The 21169-nt window shown below is 38.6% G+C and overlaps 1 protein-coding gene across 2 annotated transcripts in view; it reads right to left on the reverse strand.

Annotated features, from left to right (window-relative positions):
• MOSPD2 (motile sperm domain containing 2) overlaps window positions 1–21168 on the reverse strand; it is an 84019-nt gene extending 62851 nt beyond the window's left edge. The window contains exons 1-4 of one of the 2 annotated variants that reach the window (XM_067566116.1): window positions 20843–21168; window positions 20583–20646; window positions 2579–2734; window positions 1537–1623 (exon numbers count right to left, since the gene is read on the reverse strand). In XM_067566116.1, coding sequence (XP_067422217.1) covers window positions 1537–1623; window positions 2579–2734; window positions 20583–20646; window positions 20843–20851 — 316 coding nt within the window. In that variant the 5' untranslated portion in view covers window positions 20852–21168. The remainder of the gene's footprint in view (window positions 1–1536; window positions 1624–2578; window positions 2735–20582; window positions 20647–20842) is intronic. The other variant, XM_067566117.1, reaches the window with a different exon arrangement.
• Between the last annotated feature and the right edge of the window lies 1 nt (window position 21169).

Raw genomic sequence — 21169 nt, forward strand, 5'->3', positions numbered from 1 at the left:
TTGCTCTTGGCCTCCCCTCTGTCATCCGCTCCTGGGCTTTGGTTACTGGGCTCCGGTCCCCGGTCACAGGGTTTTGGATTTTGACCCCCGTCTCACCTCCCACCCCCACTATCCCTGGCCCCCACTGCCACCTCTAGCCCCTCAGCCCTCTCATTGCCCCTAGCCCCTGCAGCTTCCCTACACATCTCCCCATTCAGGGCTTAATTTGTTCCCAGGGCTGAGTAAGCCTCCTGTGAAAAGTTATATTTGTATGTTTGTTAGTATCACTTTTCACAGCCTGGCAGCTAAGTAGCAAGTCTGCTGCTGTGAAAAGTGTTATTAAACATACAAATATCACTTTTCACAGAAGCAGATTTACTAGCTAGCAAGTCTATTAAAAAAAAGCAACCAATGAAGTTAAAGAAACAACACCTTATTGTGTTTTTATTCTGTTTAGGTCCAGTAAAGAAGAGAGACAACAGTACATTATTTTTATTATTGCGTCTGCAAAAAAATCCCTATATATATATAAATTACAATGATCTGGACATGTATGTGTGCATATTTATTTGTTTTTCCTAAAGCTAATTAAGTATTTTAGGAAACATTGTCAGAATGGCCACCCAGCAAGAGTTGGTGGCTGCATTCTGAGGCCACCAAAAATTCATTGTGAGAACCCCGGAAATAATACGAGACAAAAAGGGACCTCACACATACCCACTGAAAAAAGTCAAACTGGGATAAGCTAACATAATTAAGCATGACCAATTGATTTCTCTCCCCGCCCACTTGCTCCCCTTCCCTATTTTATTATTTTAAAACAAGCTGAGGAAACTGAAAGCAAGTGGGGTCAAGGAGGGGCAGTTGACAACTCTAACTGCTGCTACCTTTGATGAGACTGGTGAGGGGGAGGCAGGAGGAGGCAGGCAAAACTGAGACCTAGTGGATACTACTTTAAGTGTTCTTGGGCCTGCATGCAGCTGGTAACCAAGGGATTTGCTATATGCCGAACACAGTTCTCTGGGCTGTCAAAATTAACCTGGAAAGATCATCAAGGAAACTGAAGGATTAACTGAGAAAACTGTAGACAAGGCTCATGATGGCTATATATTCGCAGCAGAAGAGAGAGAAATATTGCATTTTAATTGAACATTTTAAAACTGTATTACAAAGCTGGGATGGGATGTAGTTTATGAAGGAAAATTGAACCTTAACAATGAGCTTTTTGGTATCATGAAAGCTACAATGAGAAAGCTGAATTTCAAGCTACAAAATATGAACACTAAAGATTTTTCCTCTCTAGTAAAAGACTCTTGGACTCAACAAGCATGGCTGACAGTATTAATAATACTAGATGAAAAATGCACTATAACTATTTGCCAATCTATTTGTTGGATATCCATTGAAGATTTCCTCATATCTTTCCATAAAGGTAGCTCCTGATAAGCAACTGCTTCCAGATTTTATCAACCTCCAATATGAAAGTGTGTGTGTGTACATATGTTATATTTAAAATACTAATACATAACTGAAAATATAAAAGTGCATGTAACTTACATAACTTGTAGCCCTCTTTATCATACCCATGCAGGTAAAGAGCACCATTTTCAAATAACCATTTTGGAAGGATGGATTCAGACAAGTCTGCGTAGCAAACAGAATGTTTATTTTAGCAAACTGGTATTAGATATCCTTATATTTGCTGTTTAATAAAAGTCACTACAAAATACCATTTAATCTTAAAACAGAATGAGAAACCTGATATTAAAAATCAGCTTCACATGTGAGATAAATGAATTGTAAAATAGAAGAATAAACCCATCTGCAAACTTTAATATCTTTTTCTCTTTAAAATAGACTATGAAAGGTTAACATCTATTTGGGAAGAGAGAGGAACACAAACTAGATATAGACGGCAGGAGGAAAAAAGGAGGTACAAATATTTTGTTAGCATTGTCTTCCATCCTGCATTCTCTCTCTGTTACACCCACTTGTTGCAACTTTTCTTAATTTAGATTGTACATTGTTTGGAGAAGGGGCTGTCTTTTTCTGCATTTATACAGCACAAAGCACAATGGGACCCTGTTTTGATTGGAGCCTGTAGACAATACAGTAATTCCGCAATGACAGATTTTCACTGGTTTAATTAGTTTTACTGATCTGGAAAGATTCTGCTTTCCTCTCAGTAGTAGAGGAGATAATGAATTATTAGCTTATGATGCCTGCAGGACATGTGTCTTCTCAGCTGTGGACCACCTCCTCCCTCAATAATTTTCAGACCAGAGAGGGAGAACTTTATTCCTGTAGAGGTTTGCACCTGAGGAACATGCAAAGAATTGAAGTTCAGCAAACTCCCCAACCCCTTCAAATTATCTTAGGCCCATTAGGCTATTGCATGGCTCCATTGCCCACAATCTAGCCATATCCACACCAAATTATAAAGCACAATTAGTGACTTATATGACAACTTGACAAAGAAGAATTTATACTGCTATTTGCATAGGTGCTTAATGAAACTGTATATAGGGCCTTAGATTTTCTTCATTAAGAAACTGACATATATCATCACCATATTAATTAGTAGTAAATGACATCTTACCGTTGACTGTATATTCTTTCCTCCACTGAAAGCTTTCATCAATCATCTTCAATGTATCATCCACAATGTCATGACGCCAAATTAAATAATTTTCAACCCAATTATCATCTTGCTGCAATCTTTCCACATCTCTGGAATCATACTTATCTGATTTATCTAATTTTAAAAAATTGAAAATTTTAATGTTTTAAACATACGGTACTTGCTACAGAAACATTACAAAATTGAAATTGGGAAAGTTTCAGGGCAGCAGTTGGCTAGGGAGTACCAAGATCTCAAAGATTTCAGCACACTTAAGCAAGCATGTAATGCAAGCTACTGAAAATATCTATCAACTACATTAAAAAAGTAATTTATTAATATTCTGTCAGTTTCTTTCTCAGGGTTGGAAAGATATGCATTTTGTATTATTTTTATTTAAAGTAAAACACTAAAATTGACAAAAAATAATTGTATCTACATGACAAGCAGATAATTTTCTTCCAATCTTTTCCCTCAAATACACAGAGACAGATTGGTTTCTAACAGTATACATTAACAATATACAAAGTCTAAAAGGTCTGGAAGTCTCAAAGCTTTGAGAGTGCATGCACACACATACACACATTCACATATATCAGTTCATGCCTGGATTTTCCAAATTTTTGAATACTTTTATGATCCCTCATGAAATGGCATAAAAAAAAGATATAAAAACTGACTATTATTCCCAGCTGTGCTCTACACCACCACATTAAACAAAATTAAGTGTTCCATCTCAAAATACATTACCTAGTTCCTACTGGTTATACATTTATCTTATTGTTTTCCCATTACATGTAATTGTTGGTTTACATTACAAAAAACATCACAAGCTTTTCTACAAAAGAAAACCACAAGCTTATAGACTTTTTATTGAAATTATGTTAAGATCAAATGGGAGCTGGAGGTGTTCCATACCTATGAAAATCAGGCTATTTGTTTAGGTGCCTGATTATGAGTTTTGGTGCTTAACTTTAGACAACTACCATTGAAAATGACCTGGGGATATTGTTGTTGACTTGTTCAGATGAGAAGGTTCAGTTTTCAGATCAGTGCTGACTTCCATAAAGATTTTATATAATAAGATGACAATAGTAAAGAAAAATGTATTTTATAACACAAAACTGCGCCTCACAACAAAAAGCTTTAAAAAATTACTTCTGCTGAACACTGGCCAGCAATAAGGTTAAAGCATATTATCTGCATACTTTCTCATACCCATCAAAAATTTTTGTCATTTCTAGACTGCTAGCTCTTCCGATGCAGTTACTGTGTCTGATTTTACACACATGCATGTGCTCACTGATACAGTTCTTAGCATATTATGAGTGTTACTGCAAAATAAAAAAAAATAAGGGCACATGACAGAAATAAAGAAATATATTTCTGCAAGTTTTGAAAGATTTCTGAGCATCTCTCTTTATTGTATACTGAAAAACTTTCAAATTTCTCTCTTTGTTCACCTTGATTTTATATTGATTTCTTACTGTGGTTTTGCTTTCTGAAACTACTGCTATATATGATTATACCTAAAAAACAAGTTTTTCTTTCTCAAATACTTTTGTTAAACTTCAATTATTGGGGAGGGAAATACTGCTCCCCATTTCAGCAGCAAGCAACTCAAACTGCCTACCATTGAAAGCACTAAAGGTGAAAAAAAGATAAAAGATATATTGGAAAATAGTAAAACTTGTTAGATGATGCAGGATGACTTCTGTTACTATAGAGATTCCACATATGGATTTGAAGATCAAACACACTGTTTAATTTTTGCCAAATTTAGAGTTCAAAATATGATATTCTACCATTATGCTGGCTGATGCTTTTATATCTAGATACTGCTGAGCATATATAAATGCATATGAAATATATCAATGATATACAAAATCACACACACATAACACTACATCAAAAGAACTTTATTAAGGTTGCAAAATCAAGCACTCAAAGGTTAGGAAATGCCGGATTTAAAGTTGCCCGTGCAACCTTATTTTGGCTCCCTTGTCTGTATGCATTACAATATAGCCTTTAATTACATGATCATATACTATTTTTATAATAGGAAGTGCTGGGCAACCTTAGTGGTAGGCGATGACACTAGCTCCTACTGTAATGATGTAGTGTGGCATAAAGATTGTATTTGCACATATTCCCATTTAACTCAATGGTTACTGTGTTCCCATGCCCTAAAATAGAATTTGGCCCTAAGCCTATTAGAAAGGTATCTAATCAATCAAGATTAGGAATACTAGAGTGAGGGGTGAAACTGAGGTAACAAGTACACATAAAGATGATTTGTTGAACACTGAAGTTATCTGCAAAATAAGTAAACAAACAGAAAAACAAATTGACTAATATTTGTTGAATCTTGCAAGTTGCCATGTCACGGATTAATGTATGTCCGCTCTGCTATTGCATAAGCAACTTTGATTGTGGAATGGACAATAAATAGAAAAAGAGAAGGGTTAGTTTGGGAATGTAATTCCGTAATGGGTGAAGCTAACCATCTAAAAGGAGTATGGTAACAATTGGGAAGATTCAAATTTGAATTTCCCCAAGGGAAAGAAAAAGTTATGGAAAAGGTCAAAAAGATTTTAAGTGTGCTGGGGAATCTCTTTAATAATGCATTTAGTCAGGTTCAGTACAAATAAAAGCTTTGATGCCAAGGAAGAGCACTCCACAGCAAGTGAATATTAATATGAATGTTAAAGTATGGTACAATACCTTGAAGTAATTTACAACTTCATCATCATAATTTAGGTATAAAAAGAGATATCATCCTAACCACTAAAAAAAACAACAGAAATAAATCAAAAAGATATTTCATTCGGATGAGAACAACGGAAAATAAGCTTTCCAAAATAAACACATTAAAGCAGGGTCATACGTCTTCACCTCCAACTCCACTCAGATCACGGAGAAACATCCCACTGACTGAACAAGAAAGAATTTTTAAATTACTACTATTAGTTAAGCAACCCAAACAAACCCTGGACTCGTGTGTGGTAAATTAATGGTGAACATGATCTGAGCATGCATGCACCTTGGTTAGTCTCAGACTCTTCATAATACTCAGATGTATTTACAATACTACTAAAATCACAGATTTTCAGCTGAATGACACAAACAACATAGGGGGCTGGCTTTGTTTCAGTTGCACATATGCTACCCCCACTATCATACCTTGTCCCATATTTGCAAGCAGGCAGGATACATAATTTGACAAGATTCCTACTTAATTAAAAGCAGAAACACTGTCAACTTCAATACTTTTATGCTCATTAAAGGAAGGCAGGCAGGAAGAGTGCAGTGAGTTCATGACACCCAAATATACAAGCTCTCAAGGTGTGTGGGAATGTGTCCAGGTAAACTGATATTTTAATATTACTGCCAGATTTTGTTGTGGCATTTAAAAAATAAGACATGACTCAAAGAATAAGGGCTACATTCTGCCAATGGCACGGCATCTAAAACAGAGATGGGAGTTGCACATGCACATCAAAGTGCAAAATTTAACTGTGCATCATTAATATTGCATGAAAGAGAATTCCATTTTGGTCCTTGGCCTTTTAACTTACGAGATGACTGAAAAAAAACCCAGCATAATTAAATGTACAAGGATAAATTCTGCCAACTCTTCTGTAGGCCTTCGCACAGAGGAACTGATGCAATTCAGTTGTCAGGTGTAGGAACAAGCAGGATTTGGGGATAGCACATATAGCGGCTCCCAGTGGCACAATGCACTCCCAGTGGCACAATGATTCTAAGGCTGGAAATGCTCAGTGTAGGCAATATTTAGGAATGGGGAAGGCAAAGACCAGAGGATCCACCATTGCACAGAAGAAGTGGTTCTCCTCCTGCATTCCTTGGCAGGGGATACTAGTGTCAGAGCCTTCATGAAGCTTCAAGGCCTGAGAATTGGGGCACAGGAGGGCGGGAGAGGAATCTAGTCTCTCATTGAGATCTAGAGTTCAGCTCAATTAACTGGCCTTGAAACCAGAAAAGACCTTGACAGTTAAGGCTAAACTTTGAATTTCCTAGCTTTTGTTGGTTTGCCATAAACTTTCACAAATAGCTGAGACGTATGCAAGTATATTATATAGCAATGAACAATTAAGCTATGTACTTTATGCACAGGGAATATATACATTTAAAGAGTGCTGAAGTACAACCTACTTTACATGACGTGCATTTTCACAATGCTGAATGAAACAAAGTTTCTTACAGTGGTTCGTACCTCTTGCTGGTTTTCACTGAGCCATTTTCTTTTAGCACGGTTATTCATACAACTCACACAGTGTAAATTCCTCTAAATTTTTGCTAAAGTGACAAGGAGAGATTCTCTGTCTTGCGACATTCACTTTTTATTTAAGACCAAGAATACTACTGTTAAGCTGGTCATACTCTTAAACTTTTTATTTTAACCACTGAGAATTACAATAAATTACTCAGTTATAAAATATTTTTGCTAGACCAGCAGTGTACCTTTTATATTTAGGCTTGACAGAATTTGATTTTTGCTTTTGTTATTTTGATGGATAATATTGATTTTTATTTATTTTAATTTTCTCAGTTGAATGAAATCATGGGGCTTAACTTACATTTTTTAATCTATTTAAATTTTCAGAGTTGGAGGAAATCAAGGGGGGAGGGATCAGACAATAATTCTTTATTGACATCCAATCTCTGCAGGTGCAAGGTGTGGGGAAAGCTGCAATCTTGGCAGGGCACAGGACTGTGAGGAGCGCAAGTCACAGCTGCAGGGGAGGCCACCCTGTTGCAAAACGGTTCCCACGCTCCCAGCCATGAGTGAGTGAGTGAGTGAATGGGGCTGTGACAGTGGGTATTGCAGGGGGTTCCCCACAGGGCCCGTGACACCCAATCCCTGCAGGCACAAAGTAAAATGGGGGAAGGCTGCAAAGCCAGGATGACCAAGAGAACAAGCCCCTGGCTGGGGGAAGACCACACTGCTGCCTTTGGCCCCGGTGCAGGGCAGGGAGCCCCCTGCAGCTCCATTGTCATTACCTGCTCACTCATTCACCAGCAGGAGAGAACAAGAGCCATTTAACAACAGGATCACCTACCCTGAAGCCAGGGTCTCATCCTCTTTCTTGTAGTCCTTGTCATGGACTTCTCCTCCTCACAATTCTGGCCAGGGTCTCTGCTCTGCCTCACCAGGATCACAGCCTTCCCCACATCTTGTGCCTGCAGGGATCAGGATCCCTGAAGGCACTAGGTGCAGGGCAGGCTGTGCTGGGCAACAGGTAATGATGGATATCTGTGTCTGGTGAAATCAAGGTTTACCTTTGACTGACCATTTAAATTGAATCCTGACAAGCCTAGTTATATTCAAGGTGCAGCGAAGCACTTGATAATTTTTAAAAACAATTTATAATCACAATGCCTTGGCTCTGAGAGTCAGCACTAGTCCTAAAACTGAAGTAGCATCCAACCATTCCACTTTGTTTTTTGCAGGTTCTGTGTTATCTTAAAATACATTTGTGAGAATAGTGGTCAAGAGAATAGGGATTAGAAGCACCTGTTTGAGACAGTTAGGAGCTTACATAATGCATCTACTTCTATGGGACGTGAATTAATATAGATCTGCAACCTACCTGGTATTTTATTTCTGGACCATTTATAACTAATTACCAATCATAGCTTCATAGAAGCATAGGACTTGAAGGGACCTCGAGAGGTCATCTAGTCCAGTCCTCTGAACTCAAGGCAGGGCTATGTAATAACTAGATCAGAGGGTCTCCAAACTGCAATGTGTACCCTAGTGGGGCACAGAGGAATATTTGGGAGGAGAGGAACAGCAGAGCTCAGGCCAGACCCCACTGGGGGCAGAGAGGGACTGCCACCCAGCCCACTTAGCCCTGAGCTCTTCTCCAGCCTTGCCCCCGGCTCCCATCTTGGCTCTGGCACCTGGCTTCCAGCTCAGCCCCCGGCTGCAGGGGCCTGCCACAGCCCCTGGGGCTGGGGGGGGTAACAGGGTGGGAGGGCAGACAGTAGTAAGGGGGAGATGGGGACCACTAAACTAGACTATTCATGACAGGTGTTTATCTAACCTTTTCTTAAAAACGTTCAGTAACAGAGATTCCACAACCTCCCTAGGCAAATTGTTACAGTGCTTAACTATCCTGACAGTTAGGAAGTTTTTCCTAATGTCTAACCTAAACCTCCCTTGTTGTATTTAAGCCCACTACTTTTTGTCCTAATCTTCAGAGGTTAACGAGAATATTTTTTCACTCTCCTTCTTGTAACAACTTTTTATGTACTTGAAAACTTATGTCCCCCCTCAGTCTTATAGGCTCATTGACATTAAGGTCAGAAGGGACCAATATGATCATCTAGTCTGACTTCCTGCACAACACAGGCCACAGAACCTTACCCACACACTCCTATAATAAACCTCTAACCTATGGTCTTCTCTTCTCAGATTAAACAAACCCAATTTTTTTTCAATCTTTCCTTACAAGTGATGTTTTCTAGACCTTTAATTTTTTTTTTTTTTTGCTCTCCTCCGCACTTCCTCAAATTTGTCCACATCTTTCCTGAAATGTGGTGCCCAGAACTGGACACAGTGCTTTAGCTGAAGCCTTATCAGCACAGAGTGGAGTGGAAGATTTACTTCTTGTGTCTTGCTTACAACACTCCTGCTCATCCATCCCAGAATGATGTTTGCTTTTATAGTGTTACACTGTTGACTCATATTTAGCTTGTGATCCACAATAGCCCACAGATCCCTTTCCGCAGTATTCCGTACTTGGCAGGCAACTCCCATTTTCTATGAGTGCAATTGATTGCTCCTTCCTAAGTGGAGTACTTTGCATTTATCCTTAATGAATTTCATTATATTTACTTCAGACCATTTCTCCAGTTTGCCCAGATCATTCTGAATTTTAATCTTATCCTCCAAAGCACCTTGTAATCCCTTCCAGTTTGGTAATGTTCACAAACTTCATAAGTACTCTCTCTATGCCATCACCTAAATCATTTATGAAGATACTGAACAGAATCAGACCCAGGACTGATCCCTGCAGGACCCAACTCAATATGCCTTTCCAGCTTGATTGCAAACCACTGAACCTACTCTCTGGGAACAGTTTTCTAATCAGTTATGCACCCACCTCATAATAGCTCCATCTAGGCTCCTATTTCCCTACTTTGTTTATGAGAAGGTCATGCAAGATAGTATCAAAAGCCTTATTAAAGTCAAGATATACCACATCTTCTGCATTCCCCCATCCACAAGGCTTGTTAACCTGACAGAGAAAGTTATTAGGTTGGTTTGATTACAAATCCATGTTGACTGTTAATTATCATCTTATTATCTTCTATGTGTTTGCAAATTGATTGCTTCTCCATTATCTTTCTCCATTATCTTTCCAAGGACTGAATTTAAAAATGGACTGAACTTTAATTCTCCAGGTTGTCCTTATTAGAGACCGGCACTATATTGCCCATTCCACACCTCTTCACTTCAATATCACAATGGAAAACTCAGTGTGAATATTAAGTGGGATATTTTCTCTTTCCTTAGTTTAATGGATCTTGCTCTCCATCATATATATGGAGTATAAGGCTACTTCTAGGATACCTTCAGACTTTTTCCCATCCCTCAAATAAATTTTGCATAATACATTATGCATATAAAAATGAACAATGGGTCATACTCCACCCCAGCTTGCTCCTGATGCAATCCTACTGACTTCAGTGATGTAAGCCCAGTAAAATTAATATACCTGTAGGACATCCTGACCTGAATGAACTGATTCCTGTTACAGTACAAATATTTATAAACAAATTCCATACCATAAAAATTACTGTTATTCTAGACATATGAAACAAAGTAATATGTAATTGCTGAAAGTCCTTCAAACTATAATGTGCTTCAATCCAGAAGCATGAAGCTCTACTTCTGTTCTGATATGTTCCAGTAACTTTAAATGTACCTACCCTACAGAAATTTGGAAGCCCATCTTTTAAAATACATTTGTACAAGAATCTGAAGTATTTTTGGTAATTTTAAATTACCCAGTGCACATTTCTGTGCAATTATTAGGCTGTTACAATATTTGTTCTAAAATACTTTTATTCAGAAAAATTAAGTTTCTCTATTTCTTAACAAATTAACAGCACATACATATATGTCACACTAGTCACAGGGTGAATTACAATTTAACAATTAGTAAAAAGCATATTTATTCAAGCCTATAGTGCTATATCATATCTCATGTTAATGTGTTTTATTGATCCTTTCACCCACTAGACATGGGTAAAAGTTATCCAAATGTGATATATATGTCCTGTTTAGTTCTAACCATACAAACTTTTCTACGTAGAAAGTTTGCAAAAAGAACTCCTTCAATGCTTAAGTCTAAAAAGTTTATAAAAACTGCAGAACAAAGGTCAGAGACTTTCTCCAACAGAACCTGTAAACTTCCGATTTCCAGTCTCAGCAACCCCCTATCAATCCTTTATCAATAAATTAAAGGTTCACTTAGTTATTACTTTCAGAGATGATCACTTCAAAAAAGGAAAAAGGGAGACATGTTACTTACCCGTAACTGTAGTTGTTAAAAATTGTTGCTGGCACAGATCCACAATTTGGGAGCTGAGCAGCAGTGACCTTTCACAAAGATGGTGGGTCTGAAGATGACCCAATTAAATGAAGACTAAATACCACTCCACCAAACGAAAGTCTACATCTCTGGAATACCATATGAATGTATGGAGAGTGCTTCACATATCAGCTCTGAAAATATCCACCACAGGGACATTTCTCAGGCAAGCTGTAAAGATTGTTCTGGCTTTATACAAATGCACCCTAAATCCCTCAGAGATTACATATCTCAAAAAGCATAACATGTTTTCATATAAAATATTATTTATCAAGACAGTCCAAGCAGATAAGAATCTAAACTTTGGACTTAGTCCAGAAGTTACAAACTACAGGACTTCTTTTTTTCCTTCAGAAAAAGAGCTAATTGCTCTTTTCATATTTAAACTATGAACTTTAGATTCTCCCAACACTTTAGGGAAGAAAGTGGCAAATTGAGTCTGATTTAGATTTAAGTTAATGGACTATATTAGGTAAAAACTCTGGTAAAATTTCAAATCATGGATGCTTGACATTTAGTTCTTAAGCACATATTTCACCTAGGAACTCTCATTGACTTTCAGGGGGAGATGCTAGGTTCTCAGCACCATGAAAACCCTTTCTTGGGCATTAGGAGATAGGTCCAATACAATGGGGAAAGGTAGCAGATGTTAGGTCAATCAGCTTGCCATCTGTTCAGAGAAAAATCTCCAGATTTTACCTGCCTAGCAGATGGAATACAATTACCAGTAACTACTTCTAAGAAACATTCAAACCTCTCTCTCAAGGTTATGAAATTCAGACAGTTAACTGCAGGGACTTTGTGGCAAGGTGTAAAATGCTTCCCTTTTGTATGGAAGAGGCACTGAAAGCTCAAGCGTTAGACTGAAGATGTTTATGTACTAATATTGACAAACCCAATTTGCTGCATCTTTGCTTCTTTCTTTTTAGTTTTCTTGATTTCCATTAAAAGCAATTTATATCAAAAGGCAGGCATACAGGATCTCTATATGCCAACTTAGAAACAAGGTAATTGACAAGACAACAGAATTTAAAACATACATCCTTGAGGTATGGAGCCTGAACCAATACTGAGGACTTAAGGAATGAGATTTAGTGTTACTATTCTGAATTCCAGCTTTCAAATGAATTGGTTCAATATTCACATGTCTAGAGTGGGCCAATGTTCTCACTATCCTCTTCATTCTTTTGGAGATTTGGCAACAATAGGAGTAAAACTCCTTTCCTCCCCAGTAACTCCTAAGAGGCACAGTAGTTACACAGAATGGAACTAGATGGAACTAGGTGGAATTATTGATTTCTGTAACCTCTAAATCCACTTGTTCAAGGTAATTACACTCTATGACATTGGGAGGGACATAAAGTCCCCAAAAGGGATTGAAGGTATTAAGTCCAAAAAGTTTGATTTTAGGTTTTGAAACCTAGCCTGACAAGTGTGGCTTTGCTGAAGACATATCGCACAATATTACAGTTTCAGGGTTTTTTGTTTTTTTTCCTGGAACCTGATTTCTTGTTCCTGAAAGAATAGTAGGTAAATGATTTCCAGGAGCCTACTATTCTTTTGTCTCCACACTTTGGGAGAACCTAGAGCATATTTTTTAACTGCACTTGCTAAAAAATGTGCTGTTTTGACCGAGGCATCAGGAAAAATGTTTGGCCATAGTCTGTGCCTCTGTTCCATGGTGTTTTCTTCCTTTAGATCTAACTACAGGTGATCCAAGGTCATACAACTTATAACAAATAATCTAAGCCATACTTATGTGATAGGTGACTGTATCTTGGAAAGCAGCGACTCTGAAGAGAACTTAGAAATTATGGCTGACAACCAAATGAAGATAAACTGCCAGAGGGAAGCTGTAGCCAAAAGCGCTAATGCAATCCTTGGATGTATAAAAAAAGTGAATATTGAGTAAGAAAGGGAGATTATATGACCTTTGACTACAGTACTAATTAGTCTGTTACTGGAATACTGTGTTTAGTTCCGGTGTCCATACTTTAAGAAGGATGTTGAAAAATCATAGAGGGTTCAGAGAAGAACCACAAGAATGATTTGAGGACTGGAAAACACACCATACAGTGAGACTTAAAGAGCTCAATCTATTTAATTTAAAAAAAAAAAGGTTCAGTGGTGATTTCATCACAGGCTGTAAGTATCTGCAATGCGAGAAGACACCAGAAGACAGAAGGCTTTTTCATCTAGTAGATAAAGGCATAACACTGACTAGAACAATATATCTTTCTTAGGCCTGGTCTACACCAGACTGTTTTGTTGACCAAAGTCAGCTTTTTTCGATAAAACAGTGCTGGTGTACACACTGCAATCTCTCTGTCGTACACCAACAAAACTCTTTTTTTCCAACAAAATAAAACCACCTTGACGAGAGGTGTAGGGCTTATGTCGGCTTAGTAAGGGCAATACAGTGTAACTGTAGACACTGCATCTCCCTTACATTGGCTGTAGGCTATCATTCTTATCAATTTCACCATCGTTCTGGAAAGCCAAGCTAAGCAGCTGGGTCCCACTCACAGCCAGACTGGGATGGAGCTGAGCAGCTGGACCCCGCTCACAGCCCGGGCACTTCTCCACCTGCTTCTGGCAGGGAGCCAGGGCAGCCTTGTTGAGGCAGCTCAGCTGGAAAACAAACAAGGCTGCCAGTTCCCGGTAGGGAGCGAGAAGCTAGGACAGCTGGACCCCACTCCCCAGGGACAAGAAGCCCCAGGCGGCTTCCTCCTGGGAACAGGGAGGGGGAAAACCTAGGGTGTCTTTCCCCAGCTCCTGATAGAGAATGGGGAGGGGAGAAGCCCAGAGCTGGCTCCCGGAGGGAAACAGGGAGTGCGGGGGGGTGGGAGCCCACTGGGAGTCCAGAAGCCTGACCAGGTTCTCAGCTCCTCACACTGCTCCTCTTAGGTTGGTGGAAGTGCTCCTGGTGAGGACGCAGTAAGGTGGCTGTAAGTCAAACTACATTATGTCAACTTATTTTTCTAATGTAGACAAGGCCTTATCCTTTCACTATATACCTTGATACAAACGTAAATATATCATTTCTCAGCTTGTTGAGAGCCAGAGCCTGGAAAAACATGTTTTTCAGAGCCTAGACAGACACGAATAGGCATGCAACATATTTGCCTGTAAGGGTTGTGGATTTTTTGGCTTTTTTTAAAACTAGTCACAATCTCTATGAGCCCTTCCCATATATGTAAATCAAGGTTCTCTCAGCACACAGAATTCAAAACATGCAAGGTCTGATCCTACTCATATTAAAGACAAGTGCAGATTTGCCATTGCCTTAAACGAAGACAGAAACAAACCTTACATTTGGAATGAGTTACATGTACAAAGAGAATGACATACAGGAAAAATCTCAGAAACTAATGTTACAAAATTGTCTTTGAAGATGCACTGATGCCTAAGGAAAAACATGAATCAATTATTCAAATATAATTACATATATTTAATACATTTTTCTACAATTCTCCTCCCTTATTTATTACTAGAGACTTTGCATGGGAATGATTAAGCTATCATTAAAACAATTAGTAATATTCTTTCATGATCACACCATTTACATAAAGAGAGGAACACTGAAACAGTAGCAACACATGGTCAAAAGGCTAGTTGTGGAAATTTCCTAAGCAGTGAAAAGCATTAGCAAAGAAAAAAAAAGGAAAAAAAAAAGTAAGACTGATTGATAGAAAATATTGCTATTATAAGTCAGTACTTGCAAATAATCTTGTTTGCCTTGTTTCAATCTCACCATCCCAACCACTTACGTCAACAGCTCTTACGAAAAAGATTAAATTTTTCCCCCTGCTGCATGGGCCAACCTGCACTGCCACAATTTTCCACACCAGTACAGCCCAGATTGTATCCACTAATCCCTGAAACTGAGCAAAAGGAACTTTTAGAAGCATATTTCCAATATCCAAATAGAGAGCATTTTGTTACTGGAAAAAATATTTTTGTTCGTAGGCACAATGCTTTTTCCTTTAACTCAAACAATGAAGACAGAAGATGACTTTATATATATATATATATATATATATATATATATATATATATATATATATATATATCTCTAGATATCTAATGTTTTAAGAAAAAATCATATCACAGTGAACATGAAAACCTAACACAGATCCCATGTTGGCCTAATCTTCCTTCCAGATTGCTTCAAGGAACATGGAAAAAAGGCACTCCCACGCAAATATTCATGTAAATTTTTGGGAAATGAGACAGTGAAGTTATCCTGTATTTATATGATGCCTTAAGTTTTGTATTTTTTCCTCAAACTATATCTGGTTATTGACTGGTTACTTTAACCACATGGATGAACCGGCTTTATAACAACTTTGAAAAACTTCTCAAATGGTGAATTTGATTCCTTAACTCCTACACTGCAAATTATCAACACCGTTATAGTGTCAGTTTTTGAACCATCTTAAATATAAAGAATAATCAATGTGACAAAAGGTTGATCTACACTAGAAGTGCTATTTCGGTGCAGCTGATATATGACAACACAACACTGTCCACACTGGCACTTTGGTCAGTGTAACATACATTGCTTAGGGGTTGGCTTATTCACACCTTGGCCTTAGTCTTTGTAGGAAGAGGTACCAATTAAAATATTACATTTTATATTCAAATTTTTTTAAGGATAAGCAGATAAGAAATTTACTCCTTGTTTTATGGAATGTGAAAAAACTCAAATAGGTTTAAGTGTTTTCAGTAAAATAAGATTTCAAATGCTCTATAACTTTTCATATATTAACAAAAAAACAACACTATAACAACATGACAACACATTGCAACATTAGCAATCATGCTTGTGACACTGACCCCTCTGTTTTAGTATTCTTTCTCTGCTGAGACAACTCGGAGGTCATGAATTCTGCATTATGGTATGGTCCCTTTCTGTTGTGGGGCAAAAAGTTCTCTCCAGTATAATCAAAGACACTGACTTCCTTGTATAAATAAATAAATGAAGAAACAGTGGGGGCTGTAATTCTCTCATACTCAAATATGCTAAGGATTTCACAATGTCACATGACTAGCATTTAGCTCTCCTAGCCCATCTGTAAATGGGAAGTAGACCATTTGTTCATTTTATTGCTATAATACTCCAAGCAAATTTAGTGGACTCTATCTGAACACAGCTGCAGTCCACACCTCTCAAACTACATCCTGAAGTGCTGATGCCCAAATTTTCAAGACAGGCTAACAGAACTGGATATCTAGCAGTGTTTTCTTCCTTTATGACAGAGTGATCCATACATTTGTTTGATGTGTTCACAGGTATATCGGCCTCAGAGTAGCTCACATTTTCTCAAATAAGGAGAACAGAAGAATTAAGTACAACGTGTTCTGTTTTAACTGCTTCACTGGTTCTGCTGCTGCTTATTCCCCACTGAAGCCAAAACCCTAATTTTTTCATACTGCAATTGGTTACTGCATGAAGGATTATGACGCCACAAACAAAGAATCACAACCTCAGGGGCAAATTAGCCATAGCAGCAAGTTAACTGAAGAAACCATAATCCTGCTTTCATGGAAAAAAATAGAACTGAAGAAAAAAATCTTAGAACATTGCCAGAAAAACAGTTTATGGAAAAGATATTTCTATAGGAATTCCAAGAAGTATAATAACTATTTGTATTGCAGTAGCAACGGTATAAGCGTCTCCTTTAAGGATTTCAGCCAGCCAAAAACAGCCTTTGTGGCTAACAGCCCATGGAATTCCACAGACTTCTTTAGCTATGTGATCAGCGAGGCTGCTCCCTATTTCAAGGGAATATTACTTCTCAACAGAGATTGTGTGAGGACCAAAGCAGCATTAGGTGACTACCCAAGACCATCCTCACATGGCTATGATCTCATGATAATATCACACTGATAAAGATCAAGGTAATTCCTCTCCCCTGATACTAATATGGGTGAAGGAATTGTTTCCTGTCTGAAAATGACAATATTCAAGAGACCATATAATAAAAAAAATGAACCCCAATGACTCACAGTTCTGTTATGGAACGGTCAAGTACATCTTTACTATGTAGAGATTTCATATGGTATGGTAAATTCCTTCTTCTCCAAGGTATATAATTCTATCAGCACTCAAGCACTAAATAATTTCTCTTCAACCAGAGAGAGGCAAAGCCATTTTTAAATATGAGATGGGTGGGACAAAAACTTTTCCTATTACATTGACAGTGGGTTTTTTTTTCAAAAAAAAAAAAAAAAAAAAAAAAAAAACAGATCCACAGCTGAAAAGACAGGACTGAAATCTAGCAAGGAAGAGAGGTATTATGGTAAAATTCAGTTTTGGTATGAGTGAGCTAGAAACCTTTGTAAATATTGCATGCTGTGCTCATACAGTACAGTCTATATCATGCATTTTGTTTTGTTTTTAAACAGGTTCACAAAACTTGTAGCTAAGGAAGGCTGACTTTGCACAGGTGCCTGGTTAAACAGTTGTGCAGATAAAAATATACTGAAGGTGCATATCACTGAGGTCTTACCAAATAAAATACAAGCTATTTGTGAATGCTGTTGGCAGAAAAGAAAGATATCATCAGAAATTCAAAAGTTCTGCTCTTTAATCAAACTATTTTAATGACAAATTTCAATTTTCCATTATGAGTACTGCAACTGCTTGGGCTGTTTAAAGAGTGGCAACATTTATTTCCTTTTTACAGTGGGAAAAGCATATCCATACTCCAGCCCCCCTGAACACAAAAATCATTGAACTCAATGACAACTGATCCTCTCCTCTCCCTCCCACCAAACCAGTAAAGAAAAATTCACCTTTAGGCAAAGACCAAGCCTGAAATATTTCAGCAATTATGAGTGATTGTAAACAGAGAGTTTGAATGCAGGCCATTATACAAACTTAACCATAGGTGTTCCTTTCACTTCCACTGTAACTAAAAATCAAATGTAAATTTTGATCACATTAGAGTCCAATTATGCAGTACTCAAAGTTTTTTACTGGAAGTACAATAAACACTCACTATCAAGTATGACCCCAACCTTGCAAACACTTATTCACATGTTCAACTTCAGTAGGCTTACTCATGTGCATAAAGTTAAAGCACATGTGCATTTGCTGGTTTGAGGCCTTATTAAAATGATAGTGTCCAGGGAATACAACTTACACAATTAACTAACACATGTGGAATCACAAAAATTCAGACAAGATGCCTTAGACTGAAACTGTGATGGAAATGCTAAATTCAGGCAGGATGTCTTAGAACTACAATAGAAATGCAAAATCGTTGGTCTATGTTGTAAGACGTTCTTTGTAATAGCACCCAGCCGTACTCTGTCAGATAGATAACAAGTGACTATATGTGAGACTAGGGACTCACTGGCACCAAAAGAATCACCGGGACATGCTGGCACCGTGAGACCCCCACTGTGTGTTATAAGCACCCTATGTGCGGTAAATGACCTGTTAAGTATCAGAAACTCCACTATACGATCTGTATGTAAAATGAATCTTAAAAAAGCCTATATAAGCTATCTGTATTTTGTACCACAGGGATGTGCTGTCTGGGCTTTCCTATAACTATAGCTTCCTGTGTGTATGTCACAATTAAAGTTCTGCTCAATCCAACCCTAAAAGAGAGATTGCGTGATCTTTTCCACGACACACATATAAACTGAAGAAAAGAGATATTGGAATCACTGAAGGTAGTTCTCTGAAAAATTAGGTTCAATGTGCAGCAGCGGTCAAAAAAGCTAACAGAATGTTAGAAACTATTAGTGAAGGAGGTTTAATACAAACAAGATAATGTACTTTTTCACACAATTAACCTGTAGAACTCATTGCTATGGGATGTTGTGATGTACTTTTGGATAACTGGATTCAGAAAAGAACTAGATAAGTTCATGGAGGATAGATTCATCAATGGCTATTAGCCAACATAGTTAAGGATGCAACCTCTGACTGTCAGAAGCCAGAAGGGGAAGACAGGGGTGGGTGACACCAACTGCCCTGTTCTGTACATTCCCCCTGAAGCTCTGGTACTAGACATTGCCGGAGCCAGGACATTGGTCTGACACAGTATCACACTTTTTATGCTATTGGGTTCTTCTATTCATGGATTTACATTAAAATTCCTAAGAAGGGGAGCCATGTTATCTACACTGAATGCCAAATCATGTTTGAGATCATGTTAGAGTATGTTCACACAGGCTGTGTTAAAAAACCTAACCACAGTAGAACTTCAAAGTTATGAACACCCTGGGAATGGAAGTTGTTAGTAACTCTGATATGATCATAACTCTGAACAAAACATTATGGTTCTTTCAAAAGTTTACAACTGAACATTGACTTAATACAGCTTTGAAACTTTATGATGCAAAATAAAAATGCTGCTTTTAACTATCTTAATTTAAATGAAACAAGCAAAGAAACAGTGTCCTTACTTGTCAAACCTTGTCAAATCTTTTTTTTTTTTTTTAAACTTTCCTTTTTTTAGTAGTTTACGTTTAACACACTCTATTTGTACTATATTTGCTTTTTATTTTTTGGCTCTGCTGCTGCCCTGTTTGTGTACTTTCAATTCCAAATTAGGTGTGTGGTTGACCGGACAGTTCGTAATTCTGAGGTTCTACTGTAACATGTTTTCTTACAGCATGATGCTAAATACTAAATGAAATTGTTAATGTTGTGTTAACTAATGTGTATTTCCTCAGTGCAGACATGGGGAAATTGACATGAAGAGATAGATCTCTTTCAGACCATCTATTGTCTCAAATATTGTCTTATATTCAGATTGTAAGCTCTTTGGGGCAGAGACTGTCTTTTTATACAGTCCCTAGCTCAATGGGGTATTGGTTCATGACTAGCACTTCTAGGCCCTGATGTAATACAAATAATAAATAAAATGAATTAATTAATTGGAGTTACAGTAACTCAGCACTATTCCCATTTTATCCTTGGCCTTGTCTCTAACACTACCAAACAGAAGCACACCAATTACAGTGGTGGTTTATGATGCAGTCACCTGTGTAGTAGAAAATGAAACAAACACAGGAGCAACTCATTCCACAGAAACTACCAAATGTGCAGGACATGGATGTGTGTTAGTTCTCATGATCTAGAAGTGAAGGACTCTGCACGTCAATTCACCTGAAGAAGGACAAGACATCAATGCACTTGGATGGACGGGGGGTGGGATAGAAGAATGGCAAAATGACAAGAATTACAAAATAACTAAGGCTTGTGCAAACCATAGGATGTGTAATCTATGTGAAGAAACATTCATCCTAACACTACCCCAGCACTGCAGCTGGGGATGGACACCACATGAAACCCTAAAAGGGATGGACACCACCACCAGCCTGGTACCAACCTGGAAGATATTCAGTCTCAAATCGCCGTCTGGTTTCGCTTATTAATGCGGCCTTGTCCTGCTGCTGAGAAACAAGAGGATAAGCCCTGGATAAGTCCCTTACACCTGTTTCTAAGGTGTCCCCTTCTCACCACCCCCATCTCCTCCAGTGTCCCCCACCCCTCCAAATTTGCATCCCCTCGCCCTCCCTGGGGCGGCTGTAAGAGAGGGGGGTGGGGGGGCTCTCGGGGTCACCGCCTCGCTCTCGCGCAGCTACTCACGCCTGCCATGGTCTTGCTGACTGGGTCGCCCCCACCGCACGCAGCAGCAGCAGCAGCTGGAGACAAAGGGAGGCAGCCGGGCGGGCGCGCGGGGGTGACGGAGGACTGGAACGCGTGACAGAAGGGGTGGGGCCGGGAGAGGAGCGCCGACGCCACGCGCTTCCTGGAACAACCGCGAACAGTTCCCGCAACCTGCTAAGGAGTCCACCCCCAACTAACCAACGACGCCCGACCGGCCAACCGTCCAAGGGAGAGTCACACAGCGCGCGCGCGCAGACAGCCGCCCACCTCCTCTCAGTAGAGAGGTAGCCCCGCCCTTCCCTTCCT

This window comes from Emydura macquarii, unplaced genomic scaffold (assembly GCF_026122565.2).
Source record: "Emydura macquarii macquarii isolate MOO-44397 ecotype Brisbane River unplaced genomic scaffold, CSIRO-AGI_Emac_v2 contig_2734, whole genome shotgun sequence".
NCBI lineage: Eukaryota > Metazoa > Chordata > Testudines > Chelidae > Emydura > Emydura macquarii.